This window comes from Orbicella franksi, chromosome 9 (genome assembly GCF_964199315.1).
Source record: "Orbicella franksi chromosome 9, jaOrbFran1.1, whole genome shotgun sequence".
NCBI classification, from domain to species: Eukaryota; Metazoa; Cnidaria; class Anthozoa; order Scleractinia; family Merulinidae; genus Orbicella; species Orbicella franksi.
The window spans coordinates 9,980,565-10,007,664 of NC_138153.1; the positions used below are offsets into that span (position 1 = coordinate 9,980,565).

At 38.9% G+C, this 27,100-nt stretch overlaps 4 protein-coding genes across 4 annotated transcripts in view; 2 read left to right on the forward strand and 2 right to left on the reverse strand.

Moving 5' to 3' along the window:
* LOC145498382 (uncharacterized) overlaps positions 1 to 27,100 on the reverse strand; it is a 397,197-nt gene that overhangs the window by 129,067 nt on the left and 241,030 nt on the right. The window lies entirely within an intron of this gene.
* Positions 247 to 2,223, reverse strand: LOC145497068 (neuropeptides capa receptor-like). The gene is made up of 2 exons (XM_081476863.1): positions 2,154 to 2,223; positions 247 to 1,940 (listed from the first exon to the last, which is right to left on the reverse strand). Exon 2 carries the CDS (start codon positions 1,895 to 1,897, stop codon positions 851 to 853), a length of 1,047 nt encoding a protein of 348 aa, XP_081332989.1. The 5' UTR covers positions 1,898 to 1,940; positions 2,154 to 2,223; the 3' UTR covers positions 247 to 850.
* Positions 7,243 to 8,884, forward strand: LOC145498244 (allatostatin-A receptor-like). The gene has a single exon (XM_081478144.1). The coding sequence runs from the start codon at positions 7,630 to 7,632 to the stop codon at positions 8,659 to 8,661; it is 1,032 nt and encodes a 343-aa protein (XP_081334270.1). The 5' UTR covers positions 7,243 to 7,629; the 3' UTR covers positions 8,662 to 8,884.
* On the forward strand, positions 21,240 to 23,632 carry LOC145497649 (QRFP-like peptide receptor). The gene has a single exon (XM_081477470.1). It carries the CDS (start codon positions 21,305 to 21,307, stop codon positions 22,325 to 22,327), a length of 1,023 nt encoding a protein of 340 aa, XP_081333596.1. The 5' UTR covers positions 21,240 to 21,304; the 3' UTR covers positions 22,328 to 23,632.

The following is a 27,100-nucleotide window of genomic DNA, read 5'->3' on the forward strand; positions in this document are numbered from 1 at the left end:
AGACACATTATTTCGGAACGATGAAACGTCATGTAAATTCGAAATAAATGCAATCAATAATCAACGCATTTTAGATATACAGCAGTTTTAAATGTTATTTCTTAAGGTATAGTAACATTTTAAAATAAATTACTTTAAGTGCCCTAACCAACAGAATTAACTGCTTATTTAGAAAGCAAAAATTACAGGATGAATTTAATAATTCTAATAGTGGTTTACAATTAATCAATCTTTAGAGACTGAAATGACAAAGGAGTGGTACCAATGTTGGTGGTACAAACGAACGGAGAAGTATAGTTAAATAGAAGCTCCATGCACCTGTGAGCTTTGTAAGGTGGGTGGGTAAATATAACATATTATTATATGGAGAAGAGCGTTTTACTGGGAACTAAACCACTCGTAGATTCCATACGCCACTTCATCCGGGACTCGAGTGGCGTATTTTCCGTATGCCACCTTTGTGAGTGTCGTATCGTTCAATGACGTCACGATTCCCGCCTTTTGCTTTTGTTGAATTGGTTTCTCGCGTCGCGTTTGTTTAGTCTCCATATAATAAAAGGAACATTACACGGTGGCTCGAAGATATGAATTTTATGTTCTCGTGGCAAGAACAATAAAAACAATTGTTCTTGCCACGAGAACATAAAATTCATATCTTCGAGCCACCGTGTAATATCCTCTATATCATGTACACCTTGTGAGACGTCGTTATGCAAACGTTCACATATATTTCAATTTATAGTCAACTTAAATGAAACAAAGATTGTCAAGCCGTCAGCTATCATTCTGAAACTATTTTTATCGCTATTGTGGACGGGCATAAGCTTTAACCATTTTTACTGTTATAAATTCAACACTGCGTCTGACTAGATTTCGCTTGATCTGGTGTGGGCTCATCTCGTTCTTGTACTGATGTGTTTACAACATGAACAGAATTTGAAAAACGGAAAGGGAGCATTTTACGCAGTGCTTGGCGAAAATTACTGCTAAATGCAAATAAAATTACTGGATTAATAGCTGTGCTTAGCGATGGCAACACAAAATAGGTAAAACCCAAAATTAACTTGCAGCTGTCTTCGTAAGAAAGTTCAGGGAACGCGATTTTCAGGACAAAATATACACACAAAAAAGAATAGGTAACGAAATACGCAATAACAATAGATTTGAATATTTTCATTACGTTTTGGTTCTGCTTGCTTCTGTTTTTCTGGAGGTTACTGGCTCTTGTGTCATCTTGCGGTTGCAGTCTTGTTCTTAAAGAGCGCATGATACGAAGATAAAGAACAATAATTGTGATCAATGGTGTGACAGTAAACAACGTTAGGCCAGTTACAAAGTAGATCGTACTCGCCAACTCATTCCAAGCAAATCTGCAGAATGTTTCCCGTCCGACTTTTCGCACTCTGGAATGGTAAGGCGCCAGGAAACAATATACGGTGGATATCAACCATGTGGCACATAGGAAAGCTGCTCTCAATTTTGATGTAATCAATGTTGCTTTTAGAGGAAATACGATAGCGATGAATCTGTCAACAGCGATCAACACCAAGCTTAAGATAGACACTATGGTCGATGCCAGTCTGAAAAAAATTCCCACTTTGCACGCAGTAGTTGCATGAGGTTCCTGGAGAAGACTTCCACTGCTTGTTATGATCTCATCAGTGAGGTACAGCGGCCAGATAGTGACACTAGCAATAAGATCTGACACCGCCATGTTGACGTAGTAATAGTTGGTGCTTGTCCTCAGACTTGGAGTTTTATAAACTGAGAAGATCACCAAAATGTTTCCAATTAAACCTGCTAAGCTGATTATAGCCACGGCAGTTGTGAAGAGAATGGAAACGGCGTACGGGCACGACGCAGAATCATAAGGATCGGTTTGATTGAAGTTGCTCATGATGATGATCCTGTTTACCTTCGGTTATGCTTCAACCACAACACTGTGAGTAAGGACAACATGTTTAAATGAATAATTCTGCTGATCTCCCTAACAAATAGATTTTGCCTTTTGCGGCTTCCTATGAGAAGTTAAATCACAAACTTTCAGCTGTTTCGAGCAATGCGCACAGCAAAAAATCCTTTGTTGTTCAATATTTTAATTGAAGAATGATTTCAAAAGATCTAAATAAGGTGAAGAGACCTATTTGACGTACCTTTGTGTCGACCGAAGCTTGGTTTTCGCTAGTAAACTGTTTGTCTTCTACTGTGCTGAGCCAAGAATTTCGAGGCGATGGCGAGATAACATTCGCTCGGTATCTTAAACCTTTTAGAAAGTACAAGATATGATGTCGGTCAGGTTGATATAAAGGTGTTTATATCAAGCCAAAATATACTTACTGTCCACATATCGACACTTGGTAAACAGTACTGCGTGATCTCGGAGTCCTTAATTCTCATTATCAAAATTCTCATTAACAAATACAGCTGTTTCTCGTTTAATATTCTATTAACTAAATCATATTGAATTTTACTAACAAATTAAATTTCGCTTCGAAATTCATTTTGAAATTCAAATTTGAAAGTCTCTTCCAAAGCAAATGATGCAAATGATCACAATTCTACTTTGAATTTACAGAAGACTCGATTAGAGAGAAAATTTATAGTTAAGAGTGAGAAGTGAAATGAAATTTCAACGAATATCAACAAGGGTGCTTTCAATTTATTAGAAGGCATAGAACAGAGGCCTACAAATCGGCCACCTTAGAAAAATCAGTGAAACTACACCTAGTAAGAGCTTTTGGAGTGTATACCAGTGCTTACCTTTAAACTCCATGCAACCAACCACTGATACAAACTTTTACCCCGTACAAACAACAGTTATCAATGTCTGACGCGAGTTAGAAATTAAAAGGAGGAATTAGAATTGGGGGATTTCCGCAAACGTACGTATTGCAGTCATGATATTGATCAGGAAGGGTTTGGCTTTTAATACTTGATGTAAGCAACCTTGCTTCTCAGTTGATTTTATCTTTGGGCATTACTTTGAATAAATAAAGAAGAAAAAGAGATAAAGAAAAGATGTACTTAATGGCACCACAATTTTTAATTACACATCACGTACACATATCCCGGGGGGTGGGGGGGGGGGGATGGGGAGAGGGCTCCCACATTAAAATGACGGAGGTGCTCGTCGTTCCTTTACGGGGTTAAAAAAGCGGTTTTGGTACCTCTTAGAATGTTCAGCCTTAAAAGGTCCACAGCGGAAGCTTTTGCGATGGTATCTTTTAGGGTATCGAGTCTCCCCCCGGGTACACATCACGTACATATGTGTATGTGTACATCAAGTACTACATCAGTTATCTTTACCAGCCACATACACAGAACGCATTGGTCGATATAATTAGTTCAGGGAAATAAAGCTCCGACTGTGTTCTGGTTGTTTTATTCATTCTCCGGTGGCAATTTTTAAGGTGAAAAATATGAGCGATTGAATATCTCTAATTCGATAGAAGCGTTAAAAAGTAGGTGCGACTAGACAGTTACTTTAGACTGCAAAATTAATTGCGGAAAACATTGTCAGAGAATCGACAATCGAAGGTGAGGACAGTCCTATACGACGGAATTTACAAAAAAAATCCATACAAACCCTCAACGAACAATGCGTTTTATGCCATTTTAAAGGAGCTCAATCACGGTATTTTGAGTTATTTTGGCCACATACAAAATTACCTTTAAATGGTAGGAACCTGAAAATAACAATTTAATAAGATAGAAAAACGCCAAAGAGATAATGATGAACCATAAAGGAACAAGGATGGCTAAGGATGGAGAAGATAAACACGGATTACAAACGACGAATTTGAAAAATTGAGGCTAACCTTTTCAATATGCGCAAACCGTGACCGTGAGCTCCTTTAAATGTGGTCTATGTGATATGGACTATGTTGAATATTCCAGCCGACACTTATATCATCGTATTGCTGAACACAGTACCGTGAATTCGTCCATTAGAAGGCACATGTTTAACACGCACTGGAGCACATTCGATTGCCTCATCCACGAAATGTTACTAATTCAAGATCTCAACCCAACTATACCGTGCAACTGACTCTATCCGCGCGAAATTATTTCATTGAGATCACATGTAAATTTCTATTAGAGTGGTTTTCAATTGTGTGTCGAAAGTAATCAGGCAATTACTTTGGTTTTGGTTAGGTTTTACTACGGTTTGAGTTGGCTGAGCAGTCTAATTGGTAAGTAATTGGTTTGGTTTTGGTTGTACTACACTCAACTGAAAACCGCTCTATACCAGTTCCACTAATTTGTATTCACACCACGATAAAACTGTCATTTTCACCTTGATAATGATGTAAGCAAAAACTATTTAAAAACACCAAAACGTCGGAAAACTGTAATTTTATTAACATTATTGAAAGGATAAGTAAATATAAACTTGCAAAATTTATGTTAGCTAAAGCTTAGTACGTTAATAGACCCGGAGGTGTAGTGAAATGTAAAGGGAGAGATTTTTTTAAGATCACTGATGTGAGTGACAATTTCATTGCAACGGACATATTATGTTTAATTTGCTTTCCATATATAAACTTTCTTCGAGGCAGGACAAAGGCACCTTGGAATATTTTTTTTTTCTGCACAAGAAAAGCTTTTGTCCACGTAGAGTCAGCTCGGTCACCTTAAGCATCAGTAGACAATTGACGAGACAAATGCGATTGTTACTCTGGGGGAGACGTAAGCTATATTTCGACCACAAACCACACAACCAAGCTTTCAATTTTTTTTTTTTTTTTTTTTTTTTTTTTTTGCCTGTCGATTTCGCTGAAGGACAAGGTCTTCTCGAGTTATTTTCAAGTCCCTGGGACTCGGAAATATTGTCCACGCTCTTGGAAATCAAGCCTAAGTAGGCGGAAATAAACGTTTTTGCGTAGCCCGGTCTCTGTTTCTTTCCAGTATTTGAGTAGGTTGACAGGGACTATATCATTCGGCCAGCGTGAACATAACGAAGCTTTCAATTCTTTTTCGCTTCTCGACATAACTGAAGGACAAGGTCTTTTCGAGTTAGTTTCAAGTCCCTGGGACTCTGAAATATCGTCCAAGCTCTTGGAAACCAAGCCTAAATAGGAGGAATTAAAGTTTGAGAAGCCCGGTCTCTGCTTCTTTACAGTTTCTAAGTAAGTTTAACAGGGGCTATATTTCGGCCAGTACGAACTTAACCAAGCTTTCGATTATTTTTCGCTTGTCGATTTCACTGAAGGACAAAGTCTTCTCGAGTTAGTTTCAAGTCCCTGGGACTCGGAAATATAGTCCAAGTCCTTGAAAATCAATTGTAGGTAGGTCAAAATCAAAGTTTTGGCAGGCCGGTCTATGCTTCTTTCCAGAGGGTGGTAAGGGGGGGGGGGGGGGGGCGTGGGGGTATAGATCACGTTTCACGGAAAATAAAGCAGCCCTTTCACAATTCACGAAAAATACGTTGGTATTTCACGCTTCACGGAAAATAAACGAGGACGTTTTGGAAAATCACGGTTCACGGCGACTATGGAAATCACGATTCACGAGGAAAAAATTAGCCATTTCACATTTCACGGGAAAAAAAGGGCCGATCACGAGTCACGAAAATACCCTTTACCACCCTCTTTCCAGTGTCTGAGTAAGCTATATTTTGGCCCCAATGCACATAACCAAGCTTTCGATTATTTTTCTCTAGTCGATTTTACTGAAGGGCAAGGTCTTCTTGAGTTAGTTTCAAGTCCTCGATAATATTGTCTCTCAAAGAAATCGACAAGCGAAAAATAATCGAAAGCTTGGTTATGTGCATGTTGGCCGAAATATAGCTTACTCAGTCACTGGAAAGAAGCCTAGACCGGGCTGGAAGGTGCTACCAGAATATAATTGCCTTGACTTTGTCTCAAGTGCAACCTTTGAGATATATTAGACCAAGGTAAAAGTTTCGATCAGGATGTCAAGAAAGTTACTGAGTCCCATATATAATGACATTATCACTTTGTTGCTATGGCAGCAACGCTGTAAGTTAAGTATTTTCTTCTAGAAACATCGAATCAATCTCTGGTAAATTTGTGTAGCAGCTCCCATGACGGTTAGGTAACAGCCGTTACAGTGCGGATGGTGTACCTCTGTACTCCGGCCGGATACATTCTGTGACGATTTCAGTTACTTTTATTTACCTTAAAGGTTTTTTATTTTTTATTTTTTATTATTTTTTTTTTGAATTTCCAGGGTAGCCATTTCAATCCTTTGTGAATCCCCTTTTTAACGGATACATGGCCCCAAGAGCAGATGGCGATCTCCAATACTCATGTAAGTTGTCCTGGAGTGCTGAAGCTGACTAAAATGTCCATGTCAAGCTGAGAAAGGAGATAACAGAAAGGGTTCCTTGGTCGCTTCTTGGAATTGCAGTCTGCTTCTTGAGGCTCAAAGAACTCTTCCATTGGCTTCGAATGAATGCTCAGTCAGGGGTAAACGAACGCCTCGCTTTTGCAACAATTTTGGGCTCCTGAAGCGCAATATTTTTGCCTAAACTTTGGCAGACTAACATCATGTAAATACAGTAGAACCCCGGTAACTCGAACTCGGATAACTCGAACTCCCCCGCTATCTCGAACTAAATTTCGTTTCCCTTGATAACAATTTACCCCGATAACTCGAATTCTCGTTCATGTAACTCACTAGGGATGACATCCCATTAGCTTTTCTTGTCGTCTAATCGGTAAAAACACTCAAAACTAACACCACAGCAATTTGAGTTTAATCAGTAAACTATCAATTATTAACATGTAAAGTTGGATATTCAATCGACTCCGATAACTCGAAACCCCGCTAACTCCAACTGTTTTTCGTTTCCCTTCAGAGTTCGAGTTACCGGGGTTCTACTGTACCTTGGTTGAAATTTGATATACAAGTTATTTTCATCGAAATGTGCGGAATTTCGATCTTCAGGATTGTCTTGTAAATTGTAAATTTCATTGTAGCTAATAACTCATTTTTATTCGAAAACAACCATTGCAGTTATATTTTTAACCTACTACTCATTTGTTTTGAGTTAAATTTATAATTTAAAACACTGCAGGTAACTCGCTGTCGCTTATGGAATATTGATTTCAAACAATTGCAAAAACAGGAAGATTATTAGCTTACACTATGTCGATGTTATAGCTGACGCAGAAGACGCGCAAATTAGCCTCCATTCTCTTAAGAAAAAGGTTTCTTTGACGGAAATATTTTACACTGCCTGCTGATGTAAGAGTCTAATGCTGCGACGAGACTTAAGTTTTGATGTCGTGTATGGAAACTGCTTTGGTAGACTGCTTCAAAAGTGATCAAAGTGTTTAGCATTTCTAAACCAATATATAGTAATTCTATTTTTATCTATGGCGATACTTCCCGTACTGGAGCCTGATATATCCTTTTTTATCTTAGTGTAACTTAATTTAGCTACATTCACATAGTTCAGGTTTCGTCTATGACGTGAAACGCACGCCAAATTGATGTTTCCAAGTTATTCATAGAACGTCTGTTGGAGTTTGCATTACATTAACGCTGACGGGCAGGTGAATATCCATTATATCTTCCGGTGAATATACAAGATGGTGAAGGCAACGTAGGCTGTTGTCTTACAAAGTTAAAAAAAAAAACAAAACCATCGGACAAAGAAAGATGAACAACTGCAGCATTGTTGATTTTGAGGTTCAATCAACTTGTTCTAATGTCGTTTCCACTTCGCTCACATCAGTTATTTCCTTCGTTAGTGTTTCCGCATTTGTCGGCAACATTCTAGTGACGGCAGTCTTTCTCATAAACACCACTATCAGAACCAGCACAAACTACTTCATCGTCAATATGGCAGTTTCTGATTTACTCTCCGCTTTCACCAACTGGCCACTGTACGTCATGGATGGGATGCTTTCAAGGAAACATGTGATCGACGATCCGATGGCTACAATTCTGTGCAAGCTGGGATTGTATTCCAGGGCTGTATCGCAGGCTGTGTCAATTCTTAGCCTCGAACTGATCGTCCTTGACAGATTCGTTGCTATTGTACTCCCCTTCCAGTCTATAAGGATAACAAGACGCCTGCGAGCAGTTTTAATGTTATTCTCATGGATCTTTCCACTTTCGACTCTTTTTCCGTACGTCTGGTTTGCAAAGATCGTGCAGGAAGGTCGTCAAACCTTTTGTAAATTTTCATCCTCGTGGAACACGATGGAGCTCTCCACATTCTATACTGTCGGGTTCTTAGTATTTTACTTCATACCATTTATTTTGATAACTGTACTTTATTCCAAAATCATGAAATGTTTAAAACAACGAAGACCGATGGATCAAACTCGGCAAAACACTATAAGAATTCAGAATAGGCAGCAGAACCAGATTGTCATGAAAGTCTTCATCTCTATTGTCGTTGCCTTTTTCCTCTGTTGGACTCCACTCTGTGTCTATATAGTGCTTGTAGTGGTCTTCCCTTCGCTGTTTGCTAAAGATACATGTCAGTTATTTTTAGGTTTGTTTTACTACGTTTTTCCATCTTTAAGCGCAGCGATTAATCCTGTGATTCTTTTCGTATCCAGCTCACGATTCTCGAATTTACTGAAAGAGATGTTTACGAGTTTGTTCTGTAAGCGTTGTTGCAGAAGTGGGCGGATATCAGCGCAAAGACAAATTATTGATTTACAAGTAGTTCAACCCTGAAAATAAAGTTGCGCTCAAAAATGAAACCGTCGCAGACCTAAAACCCCCTCGATTTAAGTAACAGAAAGCAAATTGAGCAGAAAAGTGGTGTTGCATCGTACCGTTAATACTTTTTTAGGGGTTTCTTATGTTTGTATGCTCTGCCCCATTAGCAAAGGCAAATTTGGATAAATAAAATTCCAACTCAATGACTTGTTCTTTCTCGTTTGGTATTTTTTTTTTATTACCCTGCGATCAGTAAAGCTGTGGATCATTAACGCCATCGATCCATCCTTTTTTTTTTTTATAAGACATTAAATTGCATTTATAAAATCAAAATTTTAAGGGTTAACTGTCTACCAACTCTGCAGGCTCGATCGCGCTTTTAAAACTGACAAATACTTAGCTTGATAGGTAGGGGGTTCATAAATCAAGCATTGAGCATTGTTGGATGTTTTAAGGTTTGAAATGACAGTTGAACAGATCCCTACAGGTACTCGCGTGACATTTTTCGCACCACTCTTGAGTTCTCACGCTAATTTATGACGCGATAAAAGAAATCGGAAATTTTGAATTGAAGGCGTCCTTCAACGGATATCTGTCAAAACACCATTTGGGCATTTATTCCGAATGGCGGTCAAAATTTTGAGTTGTTGTTTCTTTTCGCCTCAAAGTTATTGATTTGTTGCCTACCTAAACGCATGGCTGCGTTAACTAAACGGAATCAGAGCTTTAAAAAGCTGTGCTTCGGGACAGTAATTCACAGCCTTAGTCTTACAAAGAAATATGAGCTGAATAATAAACTTGAATTACTTGGTGTGTTTACGAAAAGCTTGATACATATTTCACCTGTTATTATACGCAAGATAGTTTGGCAAATGACACGTCGATTTCCTTTCCTTTTCTAATTGTTCCTCGTACTACATATAGTAAAAAACAAAAAAGATATTTGTGTCCACGAACAAAAAGCGGATAATGATAGCGGGGGTGGCTTTTGTGAGGATTGAACAATGAAGATTCCGCCGCCTTCACTGGCAAATGTTCTACAGTTCGAACTATAGTAAATTTGTTATTGGTAAGCACTCTTCTAAAGGTTTCTATGTTAAGTTATTTCGTACGGGCATTCGCCTGAAAATGATTGTCTAACGAAGTTGGCAGGATTTCGCTAAGTGGGAGATATTTGTGTTCAGTGCACTATAGCCTTGTTTACCAAGTGCTAATGGATATAGGAGGTGTTTAGCTGCTCGTCCAACCCAACAACGGAAGCATCGAATGCATGAAACGAATTACGATTTCATTTTATGCTGTCAGAGCCATTTCTACTTTAACAGTGCTGACTGTAATCACCTTTTACTAACGCCATTAGGCGCCATTCACTTTCTTGAAAGAAGTTCTGCTATTGCTTGAAACGTGAACTTCACTAACTCGTTAAAATGGTTTAGTTGCATGATGAAAATTAAAGCTGAGTGTGAGTAGCGCTTGAGAGCTAGCGCTAGTTCAGTTCTACCTAAACCAGAAAGAGAGCGTTTCGCTATCAAAACTAAGGATGCCTTCACATTTAATAACCTCTCTATAGAGTCTCTTTGCAATGATATATAGTTCGTTTTCATAGCAACAGCAGTAATAGAAAAAGGTACATGCGCATACAATGTGAAGCAAGCCGGTCGTAGCGCCGGCTGGGTTTTTGCCAGTCCTAGAGCTTCCAATATCCTTAGAAACATTCACATCGGTTAGTTGCTACACCTTCCGCTCTTAATTCTTCACCTCAGTCGGTTCCAGTTCATCCTCCTTTTCAGCAGTCTTGCCATCTTCGAATGACGCATTCAAGTCAAGCTTGTTCTCCTGCTCAGCATTCTCGTTATCTTGTTCGGATGACTTGGCCAAATCTTGCTTGCTCCTCTTGCTCATCGCTCTCGTCGTCTTTGAATAACTCATCAATGTCAAGCTTGTACTCCAGTTGTTCATTATCCACTTCATGTTCCAACTCATTTAGATCTAGCTTGTTCTCTTTCTCACTCTTCTCTTCATTCTCCAAGTCAGTCACATTTAATTCATTTTCGTCCTCAGTTTCCAACTCTGTCTCCAGTCCCTTCCCTGCCCTGTCCATCCTGCTCGACCTCTCGGCTTACAACACCTCCTTCCCCTGCCCAGTCATCAACTCATTCTCCTGCTTACCAGCAACGGCTTTATTAAAGGAGCCGCTTGGACCAGTTTGTCCACCAAGATTTTAACGTCTCTTTGACGATGACGGCGGCGTGTCCACCAAGTTTCACTACAAATGAGCAAACGATCGATTAATTAAACAAACAAAAAGGGCCTATATTGTTTTCTGTTTGATTTTAAGATAAACTAATTTCTCGTTGCAGAGCGAGCCCCGAGGAGTTGGGAAGAAGCTGCTGTGTGTGTGTAGTGAAAAGAGGTATAATCTTCCTCTGTCGTTGTAATTTCTTTTCTTCTCTTTTTGCTCGCGGATAACGCCACTGAATTTTAGCATTACAGTGGAACTTCGCCTTACGGCCACATAATATGTTTGCCTAAAAAAATAGCTTTAGAAATCCTGCCAGACAGTCCATACAAGTCAATCATGCCTAACAAGACCTGCTCACCGAGGCAAGACAGTTTTTACTAACCAGCATTAAAACCAATCACGTGAATAATATATTTTTAAAAGCTTGCAAAGGTTAGCTAAGGGTGGTCAATCGTTGAGCAATACTTACAGGTCAGTTCATAATTATGTATTTTGCAGTTTATATTGAATTGAACGAAGAATCTAGTTTAGATGAATGCATGTAAACAATTACATTTGTTTTCCTACGTAAAACAGCCAAATGGTACTCACCTAAAGTCAACGGTTTCAACTCTCAAACTGACTCCCTTGATGCAGCCCGCAGCAAGTCAATTCAGTGATCAGGTATATGGTACATCTTTTTAAAGCTTTTTAAAGTGACTGATATTTTCAGCCAGTAGTTATATTTTTTCGGACGGTTTAGCATATACGTATATACTTCCACACCTTATCACGTAATGTCACAATATTGGTACCACACAAGGCCTAAGCATTAGTGAAGAAGTTGCGGTCATCCCCATGGCATAATATATAGTTTACCGTGGTAAAGATGTAACCTGTTAGAAACACTGTTAATTTTACCTTTAAGTGTCTATGATTTAAAAATTGCCCGGTAATACCTTCAGCGAGCCTATGCAACCTGTTGATAACACCCTTAGTCTTAGCTCGGCGAATCATTCACCCGTTTTTATATTACAAGTTCTTAGACTATGTATCTCTCTTATGTCGTGAAGATGAGAGTAATTTGTTCACCTGTGATTGGGCCTTTGTGTGATACCGATATTGTAGCTTCAGTTTTAGCATCAGTTGATAAAGAGTTGTCGTATTGATCGAGAGATAAAAAGCTCTACAGAAAAACAACCTGTACACGAAGAGCGCACGGAGGCGCTGAATTGTTTCTTATAGAAACTAACGTTTTCTTATGTCCATTTCGCTACCCAAATAAAGTGAGTAAGAAATACATATACCACAATATGTATAAATTGTTTCTGTTTATTCCTTGGAGGAAACTGCAAATCAGTTCCCTTCTGATGATGATAAGCGTCACTGCCAACAAAAAATTCAAACGAAAAAGTGATGATCAGCGGATGGTAAGCCGGTTATTGCAAAGTTAACTTGAATTACGTCATTAGCTACGTATGCCACCAAGTAGAAACCAGTCATAATAAAAGCGCCCCTAATCGTTGCCAAGCGTATTCAGGCTTAATATGACTGTTTTGTTCTAACCGAATTCTCCCTTCTTATTGCAGGTCTCTGACCTTTCCAACAGGAGCCCAACTTAAATTAATCGACGAACCCCTTACCCTAATTAAATTTTACCTGCAAAGAAACCGCCTTTTGCCATATTCTCTGTTTTGAATATATCATTGATTTCGTCGCAAACTGCATTAACCGTGTGTCTATGATACAGACCTCTCATGCCGTGTAGAAAGAATGATAAACATGCATCACAAGTATAATGCCAAGAGCACGCTTCATTTTGAACTAACGTTTTCCTGCACAACCCAAAAGTAATGTCGCATTAAAACACAATACCACAATCTTGCTTTTGAAGGTTTGAGCTTGTATATTTGTCTGCACTGGAACGTCTTTTCGTTGTGTTTCAGTGAAGAAACGGTTGCGTGCTAGCCCAAATAGCTATTGTTAGTTCAGCCACTTCAGTCAGTTGACGCTTTGATGCCGCGAACGAGCGATGCAAACGTTAAATATAAATTTATCAGTAAAAGTTGCCGCGATGTGTCATCAAGTTTAGTGCATGTCTTCTCGCAATTGTTGAGTCACTGAAATATAAGTGCGCTGTGACGTTCACACTATATGAGATACTGAACCATTAAAATTTCTACTCAAAATATGTCTGTGCTTGAATTATTACGGGGTTCTAAAGGCTGAAGTTCCCCATCCGCTCTCTTAGTCTTGATACATTTCAGGTCATGATCGCTATACATGTACATACAATCTTGGCCAAAAGTCCTTGGGACACTTGACAAAATACCAACTGGTGCCACATTGTTTTGAAGTGGGAAGTCATTATTTAATTTGCCGGGCTCCTTCTTGCCCCCCCCCCCCCCCCCCCTCCACCCAAAAAACAACAACAACAAAAAAAAACAAAAACAAAAACAAACAAAAAAAAAACAATGCTGGAATAGTGGCTTTACTTTGGATGAATCAACATCAACATTGTGTTGTGGGCTCTTTGCTTGATGAGGACCGCAGGTCATGCAGTAATAAAAATATATCCACCTTATAAAGCTTTGGACTACAGTGCATCAGTGAATGATAAGTTATTGTTTTTATTCATAACTGTTGTTCTTGACAAAGCAGCTAACGAGGGAACTGTTTGTGGTGAGCTTTTACATACCACGAAAGGTCACAAAGTTTCATGAGCTCCACCTCTGAAAAAAAGTTTTACCGGTCAACTCTTGAAGTAAAGCCGGTGTTGATACTGCTTTTTGTATAGCGTAAAGTGCCTATACTGTTTATGTTTTATAAGATTATCGAAGCTGAAATTTGCGAAATTTTAAAGTACCCCTATGATCAAATTCTCGATATCCAATTTTTTTTTTCACATTTTCTACACAATAGGTCTTTTCTAGACATCTTGCCAGATTTCAAATTATTGCGAACATTAGAAATTACGTTTTTTGAACCTTTGTTTCCGAGAATTTACGGCCGCCATTAATTTTCCCTGCTCCAAGGCTTGGTTGAGATGGGAGTACATGACGTCATTTACTCAAAAATACCACTCAGGTTGAAATTATAATAACAATTATAATAACCATCACGGATGGTATTCCGTAAAAGTTTCAGCCTGAATATTTTAAACTCGGGGTTCATTTTTAATGGCTTATTCCTCTAGACTACGTTGCTGGCTTACATTGTTTTCCTAGTTTTATTAAGAAGTCTCTGTTGATGCAAAGAAAGCTTTTGTGCATCACCAAAAATACTACAAATCGTTCAAGCGCGGTTTCGGCATCATCACTACGAGCCTGTTACTAGGCTGGGCTTTCTTCGAGAGTATATTAATGGAAAAGTTTGTTATCAAGGCAGGGAGAGGGTCTATTGCACGAGTTTGTTATTGGGGAAACGGAGGTGGGAGGATGTGTTTCAATGTTGGGTTTGGAGGGGATGTTGCGCCTAAACTAATTGACTGAGTACGACATTATTAAACACTCAACGTTAAAAATTTAAAAACATCCTAAACAGAATACAGACTAATACATAAAGCAGCGTCAAAATTTCCAAGAAGAAATTTTAAAAATTGGCGGTCCAATTTCACGTTCTGTAGAATGCACAGAACGTGGTCATTTCACGTTGCTGTTTGGCAAAGAAAGGCAAAGAAATGAGCAATGAATTATACTTGTAACGCACACGCACACGTGCACGTACACAACAATTGTACTCTTTGCCGTTGCCGTTGTTGTTTGTTTATTAAACTCTCTAAAACCGAATGAACGGCCAAAAAATGAAGAGCTAAACGAGCACAACGCAAACCTGTGCAATGAAACTTCTTTTGAAAATCAGATCTTAAAATGACAATTCACTACATTTCACGCTATTTCATCTCAGGTAGTTTCGAAAAAGTCGCTTTGGCTCTTCACGCATCGTGCTAGTAACATCCTAGGAAGAACTGGGTACCAGGGGTTACCGTGGATGTAAGGCCTATATGGTGGATCCACTCTCTTACCTTGATCTTCTCTTGTTATTATCATCTGTGTAATACCCTACCCTGGGTATTGTTATAAATAAGTTACGGGGAATCGCTCTGGGTGGGAGAGTGGTACGCCAACCTCTTCACTTTCGTGGCCTCGATTATATTAGAGTGATGGGATGGAACGCGTGTAAATTATTTTACACTGTCACTTGCAGAATCCCTAGGGTATCTATTACCACTACAAATTGCGTCCGCATAGTTATCGTAAACGATATATGTATATTTTTAATTTTACAAGTTAAACATTGACACGATATTGTCGTTATGATTTTGTTGAGTCAATCAATCATCCCAGTGTGCAGTAATTTTACAATTAGGGACTTTACCGTAATTATCAAGATAGGGGATTCTAAAACGGGATTAGGGCGGGAGGACAAAGCGTCAAGTAATACACCGTGAAAGGGTGGGTGGGGGACCAACTAAGTAGACGCCATACAGCTCAGGGTCAAATTCACCATCTATCAGCATTCCTCAAAATGACATGAAAATATTCCAAGCCCTTTGTTTCTAGATCTGTTTTTCGTGGCGTCAAATCTAGACAGTGGATAGTTCAACATACACACAACAGAAAAGTGTCTCCGAATTTGCCTCCACTTTTTTTAATCCTCTTTCGAAAATGTTCCGTAACTTTTCACTGCAACTGAATATGGCAAAACGCACTTGTAGCTTTCAAAAGGTGATTCGGACGTTCGTATTTAGAGGATGTGAAAAATGTGGCAATTCATTTTATTTCAAAATTGTTGGTATAGCTTGATAACCAGCTCTGTAAGCTTCAATTTAATTTAGGGGAAAAGGCATTTACAGTTTAAACGGGGTAACCTTAACATAACACTCTTTTATCATATAGACACGAGAGTTTCACTGAAATAACACCAGTTGTGAAATCCATACGAAGTTACATCCGGTGACCGATTTGCGTTTTTTCCATATCGCCACTTGCGAGGATACTGATGACGATCGACGTCATTTCCCGTTTTTTTTCTGTTGTGTTAAAAACGATATTTTGTTGACTCGCTGCGCTCGTCTGTAAAATATTATTTTTTACTTAATTTTTATTTTCAGGTGGTAAAAATAATATTGTCGAGGAAAAGGTTGTTGTTATTCATCGTGGTAGATGCAATAATAAAGTGTATTATCGTTTGTCTCACGATGTAGTCACTGAGATGTAGATCGCGACGTTTCGACTGCTTACTGCTAGTCTTCTTCAGGCGATAAGGTCGACTGATTGCACGGTATCATTTATATCACAAAGGTCGGCTGTGATTGGTGCATTTCGATCCTCCTATTGTTCCGTTGTTCGGGCGAGTAGCTGTTCCCTCAGTGGTCCGCTGTTGTACCGTTCTCCTGTTGTTGTGTTTCTTGATCGTGGATATCCATGCTTCAGGAATTTCAATTCCACTATCCCTGTTGATGTTGTTAGGGTGAAGTCTTATGTGAATAGCTTCCTTGACCCTACGTGTGTACCAGTGAGGATCTCGATCAATAAACTTGACCTCATTCTAGATAGGATAGTGGCCGGTCTCGTGGGTGTGTTCAGAAACGGCGGAGGTCTCGGTCCGGCGAGTCGTATATCCCTGTCGTGTTCTTTGATCTCTCCTGCATAGATCTCCCTGTTTCCCCGATGTAGACTTTGCCGCACTCACAGGGAATCCTGTAGTCAACACCATCTTGTTTAGCCGGGTTGACGGTGTCCTTTGGTCGCACTAAGTGTGACCGAAGTGTCGTGTCGGACTTAAAGACGGTGTGAATGCCTTGTTGTTCTAGGCAGCGGCGGAGAGACTCCGAAACTCCTTGGACATAAGGTGAAACGGCGGTGAATTTAAATTCCGCGACAGGCTCTCTTCTTGGAGTTGTTCGTGCCTTTGTGATCTTCTGTACAAAAGAGGAGGGATATCCGTTAGAAACAAGTACAGATGACAGATGTTTCTTCTCTCCAGCGATCACTGATGGTTTGGTCACGAGACGTTTAGCCCGGTCGTACAGGCACTTCACAATACCGCGCTTTACTGACTGAGGGTGGTGTGAATCATACGCTAGGTACTGGAAGTACATAGATCTTAATACGAAATCCAAGAGGTCCGCGATTTGAACTGGTGTAAGTGTCGTGCGGTCAGCCAGGCCTGCATCGTTCTCCATTTCTTGTAGCGCGGCTTGTACGGCGCCCTCGATCGGTACGTTGGTAAACAGTGGCTCTACATCGAAAGACACCATGATCTCGTGGTCCTGGATCTCTTCACTGGCGATGGTGGAGGCGAAGTCAGTTGAGTTCTTCACTGTGAAGTTCGAGTTACCTGCAAGAGGAGATAATACGTTAGCCAAGAAAGCAGACAGGTCGTATGCAAAGGTGTTGACACACGACACAATTGGCAAATCCACCGCCGTTTTACCTTATGTCCAAGGAGTTTCGGAGTCTCTCCGCCGCTGCCTAGAACAACAAGGCATTCGCACCGTCTTTAAGTCCGACACGACACTTCGGTCACACTTAGTGCGACCAAAGGACACCGTCAACCCGGCTAAACAAGATGGTGTTGACTACAGGATTCCCTGTGAGTGCGGCAAAGTCTACATCGGGGAAACAGGGAGATCTATGCAGGAGAGATCAAAGAACACGACAGGGATATACGACTCGCCGGACCGAGACCTCCGCCGTTTCTGAACACACCCACGAGACCGGCCACTATCCTATCTAGAATGAGGTCAAGTTTATTGATCGAGATCCTCACTGGTACACACGTAGGGTCAAGGAAGCTATTCACATAAGACTTCACCCTAACAACATCAACAGGGATAGTGGAATTGAAATTCCTGAAGCATGGATATCCACGATTAAGAAACACAACAACAGGAGAACGGTACAACAGCGGACCACTGAGGGAACAGCTACTCGCCCGAACAACGGAACAATAGGAGGATCGAAATGCATCAATCACAGCCGACCTTTGTGATATAAATGATACCGTGCAATCAGTCGACCTTATCGCCTGAAGAAGACTAGCAGTAAGCAGTCGAAACGTCGCGATCTACATCTCAGTGACTACATCGTGAGACAAACGATAATACACTTTATTATTGCATCTACCACGGTGAATAACAACAACCTTTTCCTCGACAATATTATTTTTACCACCTGAAAATAAAAATTCAAATCTTCGGTCTGCCGTGTAATATCCTGAAACACATCAAAGAAGTAGGCACAAAAACAGGCTGTAGTATTGTTTAAATTTAGGTACTATCACAATATGTACATCCCATTCAACCAATTCTTGAGAAAAAGTTAAACTTTCACCTTGAAAATTAACCGTAGCTCGCTGCACATGTTCAAACAAAAAAACTTAAAATGCCTGCCAGACCAAGTTAAGTGAAACCATATTCCAAAGCTTTCTTTCAGGACTATGTCGACGACGCTTTATCAGCTGTAGCATTCATCACAAGAAAAATCATATTTGTTTATACACCACGCCATTGTTTGGACATTCAATAACCTTGCATTTAACGTACGTGTAACTCATGTATCATTTTTTTTTTCCTTTTTTGTTTTGCAAAGTTATGAGATCCACGGGTTCGAGTTTCCGTAGCTGGTGTTAAATACTTAGCTTTGTCGACATGAATAATACGTCCTGACCTTTGCCAAATATTTTCCCGTGCGGCCCTCCCACTCAGTCAATATTAGGGAGCTTGGGCAAATCACGCTGGCAACGGCAGTGAGAACGTCACCAAACAAAAGGTTTAATGAGCAGCACATTCGCTATGCACGTGTGTTATAAATCCTTGTACATATCGCAGCCGTCCTCTGCAAAAAAACAACGTGAAATGACCAAGTTCTACGTATAAGGCTTATTTTTCGTATTTCCTTTTCGATTTCATCCCTAGCATTACATATTTGGTTTGTGCAGGTTTTTAGACCGATTAGCCTACTTAACAGTACACTGTTCATGGCGCTCTATTTTCTCGTATTTTCATTCGATCGTTGAACGCGCGAATAGAATCGCCAGAGAACTGGATGCCAGCGTCAAACGGGAAACTAGACGGGGTTCTTCGTTTGGCTCGCTTCGCTCACCTTCCCGCTTTCACCCCCACGTACTTCATGATCAGGCTTGCTTCGCTCGCTTTTTCTTTGGCGTGCGTTGAAAAACAGAGAGGCCGTGAAAAGCGTAGCTTAACTGATCTAGATAATAGCGAAATTCGAACGTCAGTTATAAATCCATTTTTTACTGGGGTACATAGAACGGAACAAAAGCAAAGAGTTCAAAGCTCACAAGATTGCCTTACGATACCAACGTGACTGCCGTTACGTAATATGAAAAAGATGCTATAGATTGCTCTCCATATTTCACCCAGGAACTCCTTCTTCACTCCAAACTGAAATGCTCATACATATTATGTGACTGGTTTGGATTTTTCAAAGAGATGTTATCCCAACGTTAATATGAACGACTGTCACCTCCCGTTTGAGCTTGGTCGGGCAAGCTGCTTCATGGTTAGAAAATTGCTATGTCCTCAGACCAAGAACTGAATGTGCAGAAGGAAACCTGTACTACAGAGGATCTGTTCTGTGGAACAAGATTCCCTCGGAAATCAGACACCTGCCTAGTTTAGAAGTGTTTAAAACCTCACTGAATGGGAAAGTTTATTTTTAGTGCACTATAAATTAAAGAAAGTTTTGTTACACTGGATTTTATTGTACGCTAGTTAAATAGTTCGTTAGTTAATGTAATATAATGTAATGTTAGTTAGTTGATGTTTTCCTGTTAGTATAGTTAATTCACTTTTTGTAATTTTTCACACGACTCCCAGGGAGACCATTTTTATGATAATATTTCGTGTTTTAATATAGATTGATTGATTGATTGATTGATTGATTGATTGACCGTACATATACAAAATTACACAAAGTTTTGTCACAATATTTATCTACAATATTGACTAAGCTTTTCGTTAAAAAGAATAGCTTTGATTGATATCGGCGCACCCATAGCAATGAATTATGATGTAAAGGTTTTTCGTATCAATAATTCTCCCTTCATTTGAATGTACGCTTTTGAACGACCTTATATTACTTATAGTCCAGATTAAGACCTTCAAGATTGTAAAACGTTTTGCCTAACAGCCCTTCATTACCTTGAAACTGGAATCAACCATTCAAGAGAATTTAGCATTTGATGACGGGCATACCAAAATTGATATTCGTGATATGACATCTTCACGGTCGATTTTTTTTTTTCTTTTTTCTTTTTTCGTAGCAAGAAAACAGTGGCGTACTGATATTCAACTTAATGGAATTTTGATTTCAGTTTGATTGTATTTTCCAAAATATCAGTGAAATGATTTGTTCTTGCTTCTAGCGAATTTCTATTTAAAAGCTAGAACGTGGAAACTAACATGATATTGCACAAGTGATATCCTTTCTGTCATGACAATGGCATGAATTAACGGATCGCTTGCGGGGGCTGCTATAAGAACCGATTTTAAAATAAGGAGCGATTTCCTTCCTCTACTGAATTGATCATTGCTTCTCAGTTTGTCATTAGGTCAGAAATTGTATTTCGCACGGCAAGCATGTTCAGCTGATGTTCAACAAAGGAACAAACAAACAAAAAAAAAACAAAGAAGCGACAGGTATATATGAATGCTAAATATATACTAAACGCGTTTCAAACTAGCTAAAACTTAAGGATGATTGATAAAAATCAAGAAAATACCCTTCGGAGCTTTTTTTTTTTTTCGATATTTTGATTTTATTATTATTATTATTATTATTATTATTATTATTATTATTATTATTTTGATTATTTGCAAATGCTTGCGATGCCTGGGTACGGCAGGCAAAATTCGATCACATATTAAGCTCTGCACAACTAAATGAGTATGTTTTCTTTTGTCCACGACATGTGTAAAAGATAATTTTAGTACTTTTGTTGTGGCTTTTTATTAATCAACAGTGCTCAACCTTTTGGAAAAAGATAATTAATTTTCAGAAGAGTAGCTATAAAACCTATTTATTATCGAACTGCAACAAATATCAAGTACAAATCATGATGCAGCGATATTGTAGCTATTTGTACAGTAGAAAAGCTGCTTGACGGGTCAGCGCACGTCACGAAACCTGTCGAATTCTCCCTATTTCGCTGGCAGATTTATTGACTAGAGAAGTTGAACAATAAATCTCTTATTAGATGTTTTGATGTGTGATATCGGTATATGTTTGTACGAGTTGTGCCGTATTTTGACGAGCCCGTAGCCGGGCCAACACATCTAATAAGATATATTTACTTTCAGAGTTTGCCAATTTTGACGTCAGTGACGTGCGGTGACGTGAGCAATTCTTCAAGGCGTTCTCCGAGATTATTTGAAATAGAACAGACATCACGTTTTATTGAAATCTGATCATGGACAACAACGCTAGTTTCGACGCTCTTGACGGTCGCCCAAAGTGTTTCCAAATCGTCACATCAACGCTTACAGCAGTTATTACCTTTGTCAGTTTTTCGGCGTTTGTCGGTAACATTTTGGTTACCATAGCCTTTTTCAAGAACGCCACTCTCAGAACGTGCCCAAACTACTTCATCGTCAACATGGCAGTTTCCGATTTATTTTCCTCCTTGACTATCTGGCCGCTGTACGCTACTGAAGGGATGCTTTCAAAGAAACACCTGATTGACGAACCAATGGCTACGGTAGTGTGCAAACTGGGACAATATTCCAGGTCTGTTTCTCAGTTGGTTTCAATTGTGAGCCTTGTGTTGATTGTCGTCGAAAGGTTCATCGCCATTGTGCATCCATTTCAGGTTAAAAAATTCACAAAACGATTGCGAGCTGTTTTACTAATACTCACGTGGATCATTTCACTATTGGTTGCTATCCCTTTGATACCCTTTTCAAAAATCGTTCAACAGGGTGAACAGATGTTCTGCAGATTTGCATGGGGTAAAAAGGAACTCTCCATATACACTCCCATTGGATTTGTACTGTTCTACTGTGGGCCGCTGATAACAATAACTGTACTTTACACCAGAATCATGAAATGTCTGAGACACTCAAGACCGACAACGTGCGAAGCACAGGAAAGCACCACAATTAGAAATCGTCAACAGAATTTGACTGTCATGAGAGTCTTCATATCTATTGTGATAGTATTTTTCCTCTGCTGGACTCCACTGTGTGTCTATGTATTATTGAAAATGGTTTTTCCACCAGTGTATACCAAAGATTCATGTCTGCGAATTGCGGGGTTCTTTTTCTACATCTTTCCATCATTAGGCACGGCAATTAATCCAGTTATTCTCTTTGTGTCCAGCACAAATTTTTCTAAGGCACTGAAAGAAATGTTAAACCGGTTCAAATGCAGCTCTTCTTGCCTCAAATGTAGGCAAGGCTCAATACAAACAGACGTTATCGAGCTTACTGAGTAATGTACTATGCATTAATTCATTTCGGACGAATGTTTTAATCAAGAACTGTCTCTATAACAAACAATTGTCATAATCTGCAACCATTGCGATTAAACCTTTGATCTGTATGTTACGCATTTTTCTCAGGAGCGTCATATCGATTCTTAAATTTTACGATGGTCAAGATAGCAGGAAAGCTTTAATGCTTTGAACATAAGAAGTTGCCAATTGTGTACTTTTATTTAAAACAGAACTTGCCCGTGTGATTACGAAAATTTTTTTTTTTAAGTTCAAGAGGAGGAAACTTAAACTTTGGGGAAAATGGAAGTGCTTGTTTGGTGTAATATGTAAATGAAATTAGACATCTTTTCGCTTAATTCCGTATTATATTCAAAACATACGTACGATCGACTGTCGTATGAATATATATAAATGTTTCTTGAACTTGTACGAGATCTGTTTTGGGAAAGTTTTGCTAAAGAGGATTTTAATTTTCTAATTATTTGCCACAAATGAATATGGGGACCAGGGCTGGCGCAGTTGCTAGAGCCCTCGCCTCCCACCTGTCTCATAGGTGGGTTGAGTTTGTTGTTGGTTCTCTCGTTGCTCCGAGGGTTTCTCTCCGGCTATAGCGCTACTCCGGTTCTCTTTCCTCTTGAAAAACCAGCCCTCCAAATTCCAATTCAATCAGGACAGAGGACCCTGGTGAAAACCAGCTAAGGCTGATGTGTCATCCTGTCTAAACATTTTAATTTATCTTGGGGGAGCGCAATGTTTTGAGGGAGAAGTTGAATTTCGCCGAAACTTCTTCGTTAGCGGTCCATCTTAACGGTTCGTATTGCAAGGGAACCCATCACAATTTTCCTTGTTATCTTGAGATCCGCAGTTTGCCATGTAGTTATTATATATCAATTATATATTCGCCCTTACACCATGCTGTACTTCGGAACACTGCATCCAGGTACTATACTGATAATTTACGCAATTCTATGCCAAAGGTAGAAAAGACGTTTTTATTAAACAATTAGACTTTAATGCGTCCTCGATTCAAAAGCAAATTAACACATTTTAAGTTTTGTTAATGTGAATGAATACGTATATGATTATCATTATTACTGTACCTATTTCTGTTACTCATAAACTTTTAACTAAATACACGACCCTTCAAGTAAATATGTTGCCTTAAACCAAATCGTGTTTAATAAAGGTGGTTGCTGTTGTTTTGTTGTTGTTGTTGTTGGCACCATACTCCTAAACAGTGCTCGTTTCTTAACGAAAATCAATGATAATTCGAACGAAACCGTAATAAACTGGTCTTGAAACAAAATCTCGAGAGATAAATACAAATAAAACTGAAAAGATACATGACACGCAGTTGCGTTAGATGTTAGCGATACATACATTTCGTTTTCTTCTTTCACGACTATTATTTGGTCAGCTGCGGACGACATGCATTCACCATGTGATGGAGTTATTGCTTCTATTCAAACTTGTAGCTTTTGTTTTATTTCTTTAAGGGCATAAGCGACCCAACTGAATTTCATTATGACTTCGGAAATAAACCATGTTTCACGATGGCATGGCTTATTATATATATTATAAGGCAGCAACCTAGCGATAGGTTCTTTTGTAATGGCGGCAATATATTTTAAATTATTTTAATGTGTAAGGCAAAGTATTCAGTAAGTTTCGCGGAGAATAAAATAATAACAATAATAATATTAATAATATAACGATAAATAATAATAATTTATTATCCAACACGTTTAATATGCAAAATAATATAAAGTAGATAACTCGTTAAGAGAATGTCAAAAATCTAAAAATAAAAGTAGCAATTTACATCATCGAATATCTTGTTTTCATATTAAATTTGTTTTAAAATTATTGTTCATGGTTCCTTAGATCAGCAGAAATCCGGTATAAAAGAATGACAATAATAATAATGATCATAATAATAATAATAATAATGATAATAATAATAAATCAGAAGGCATGATAAACAAACTTTATTGAGTACTTTTTCATACAAACTTGAATCTTACATGAATCTGGTAAAAAAAAATTCAGAAATTCTGTTGTTCCTTAAGTTTTTCCCTAAAATAAAAATAATAACAATAACAATAATTTTTCCCTAAAATAATAATAATAATAATAATAATAATAAGGCACTTATATAGCGCTGTTTTCTGTTGGTTCAACAGCGCTTTCCAGATTTAAAAATTCGCTAAAAACTGAACTAAAAACTTAACATAACTTTCTAACATTGACCAAAATAAAAAAAAGTTAAAACCCTAATAAAACTCAAATAAAGCAGCTTTTCGAGTCTACGTTTAAAAATAACAAGTGATGACAGATTGGGGTAGAGGATTCCACAGCAACGGCACAGCAACGGCAAAAGAACTCCCACCATAAATTTTAATATTATAGGTTGGATTCCAAAGCAAGTTTTTGGCAGATGAACTAAGTAATGTCGAGGGATGATAGTGAGTAAGTCAGTCAATCAGATACGTAGGGGCTTGGTTGTGTAGCACTTTAAATGTAAGTAGAATGGGCCTTTTGCAATCCATGAAAATCAAATACCATCTCTCTTTTTTAATAATATTGTTTTTTCACAGTACTTGAATTTTGGAGCCAGTCTGCAGTCATGAAAGCCCGATATGACGTACACAACGTCTTGCAAATATGTCATTAGCAACAAACATACGGCTGGTGCTGCTGTCGTTGCTATTTGGCTAGTTTTTCCGATTAGAGAAAAGAATAATTTTATACGGTGTTGTTTCAAACTATAATCGTATTGTATTAACAAACTTTCAAGACAAAATTATATTCTTTTCAAAATTTCAGCCTCGGGTTTATTCCTCATATATTCTTAAAATTTCACAAATTTCAGCCTAAAAAAATATATTCTTATAAAAAATGATAATGTGTAGGCATTTCACGAAAAGAGTGAAGACCATTCATTGCATTGATGATTGCCACTTTCAATTGCCTGGCGTGACATCCAACTGCTGATTTTAGCAACTTCGAACTCCATGCTGGTTATATTATACACTATTTTGAACTCATGACTGTTCACTACCTTGTTGTTGTTGTTGTTGTTGCTCATTAGTGAACTTACTATTACGAGTAAATCAATCAATCAATCAATCAATCAATTTATTAATGTCATGGGTGGGAAGAGGTTGTCCTCGGTATCCGAGCCAGGTACTCATGTATGAAACGCATGACAAAGATGACGATAAAATAAGGGAAAATTAACACGTGGCCCAAAAACTTAGCTCAGTTGTGAAAGCTCAAATTTTCCAAGTGTAAAAGATGTAAAAGCTGACTCGAAAAGAAAAGAGTGATCGAATCTAATATGCGCAATAAAATGCCGGATTTTATAGTTACAAGGTCTGCTGCCTCGAGTTTATTGAGCATCAGGTAGGAAAAAAACGGATCACCAAAGACAATTTTCAAGTCAACTAGAACAGGAAAAGGCATTGACATCTTTTTTCCTAATACAAATCTATTAACAATTTCATTGCGAGTTAAGTTTTCAAAGGAAGCGGTAAGCCGTCAAAACCCGTCCAAATACAACAAACCAACCAAATGTCTCATATTCCAAATTTGTTAACCTCGGAGAGTTCGTGTGAAACTCAAACAAAAGTACTCAAGCCATAGCGTGTGTTAAAATACCATAAATCCTCGAATTAGCGTCCCCCCCCCCCTCGAATAAGCACCCCCTTCGAATAAGCGCCCCTCCTATCGGCCAGAATTCAAAATAAGCGCCCCCCTCCCCTCCCCCCATTTTGTGGACGAGTAATGAGACAACAAAGGATGTACAGTTTTTCGTCGTGTAGTATTAGATTTGTGCATTGTTTCAGTTTGTGAACACGTTAAGTTTGGAAAAAACTACGAGTACTAACGGTGCCGCGATTTAAAGTTTAGGATCAGCTTTTTAGGTCGATAAACAGCTTATGTTGTTGTTTACGCGCAGATGATGTATTAAAAAATGATCATGTCATGCCATGATTTGGAAAAAATTAAATAAACGCTCCCTCCCCCCCCCCCCCCACCACCCTCCTCGATTAAGCGCCCCCTTCGAGTAAGCACCCCCGTCTTCTACTAAATTTGAAATAAGCGCCCCGGGCGTCCCTGTGCTTACGGTAGCCAACTGGCTTCTCCTAGGTGTGAACATTTCGGCTACTCATGGGGTCCCCCTAGCCGCGAACATTTCGGCTTCTCAGTCCATACTGCGATTTTCAGAGGTTGCGAAATTCTGAATTGAGTAGTATACCATGACAGGCTAGTGTGTATATCGAGAACATACTCCTGACAAGTGGGATATTTCATGATATACCACGAGAGAACATTGCATAACTATCTTATACCATGCCATAGAAAATACAGTGGCCAACACAATCAATACGACATACGCGCGGTGCTTTATGGGAAGGTCGTATGTATATACCGTCGAATATACAAGGGCTTTCCTGTATTCTGATTGGCTCTATTATCTATGGCGTGGTATAAATAATGAAATTGTATTTGTAGAAATTAAAAGTAGTGTGACATCCACTCTGAAAGGAATGAGAAAGAAACAAAACGCGAAGGTCTGTAAACGACTCTCCCTGCCGAAGAGGTCACGTGGACTGTTTGTAATATTCTAGAGCCAATAAACCAGCCAACTCAACTCTATTTTAATTCAAGCGACTGACAACGTGTTTCATCCAACTGAACTACTGGAAAACTACTGGAGGAGCGGTTACACAGCTCACAACATTCTACACTCCCCCACTAAGCCATGAA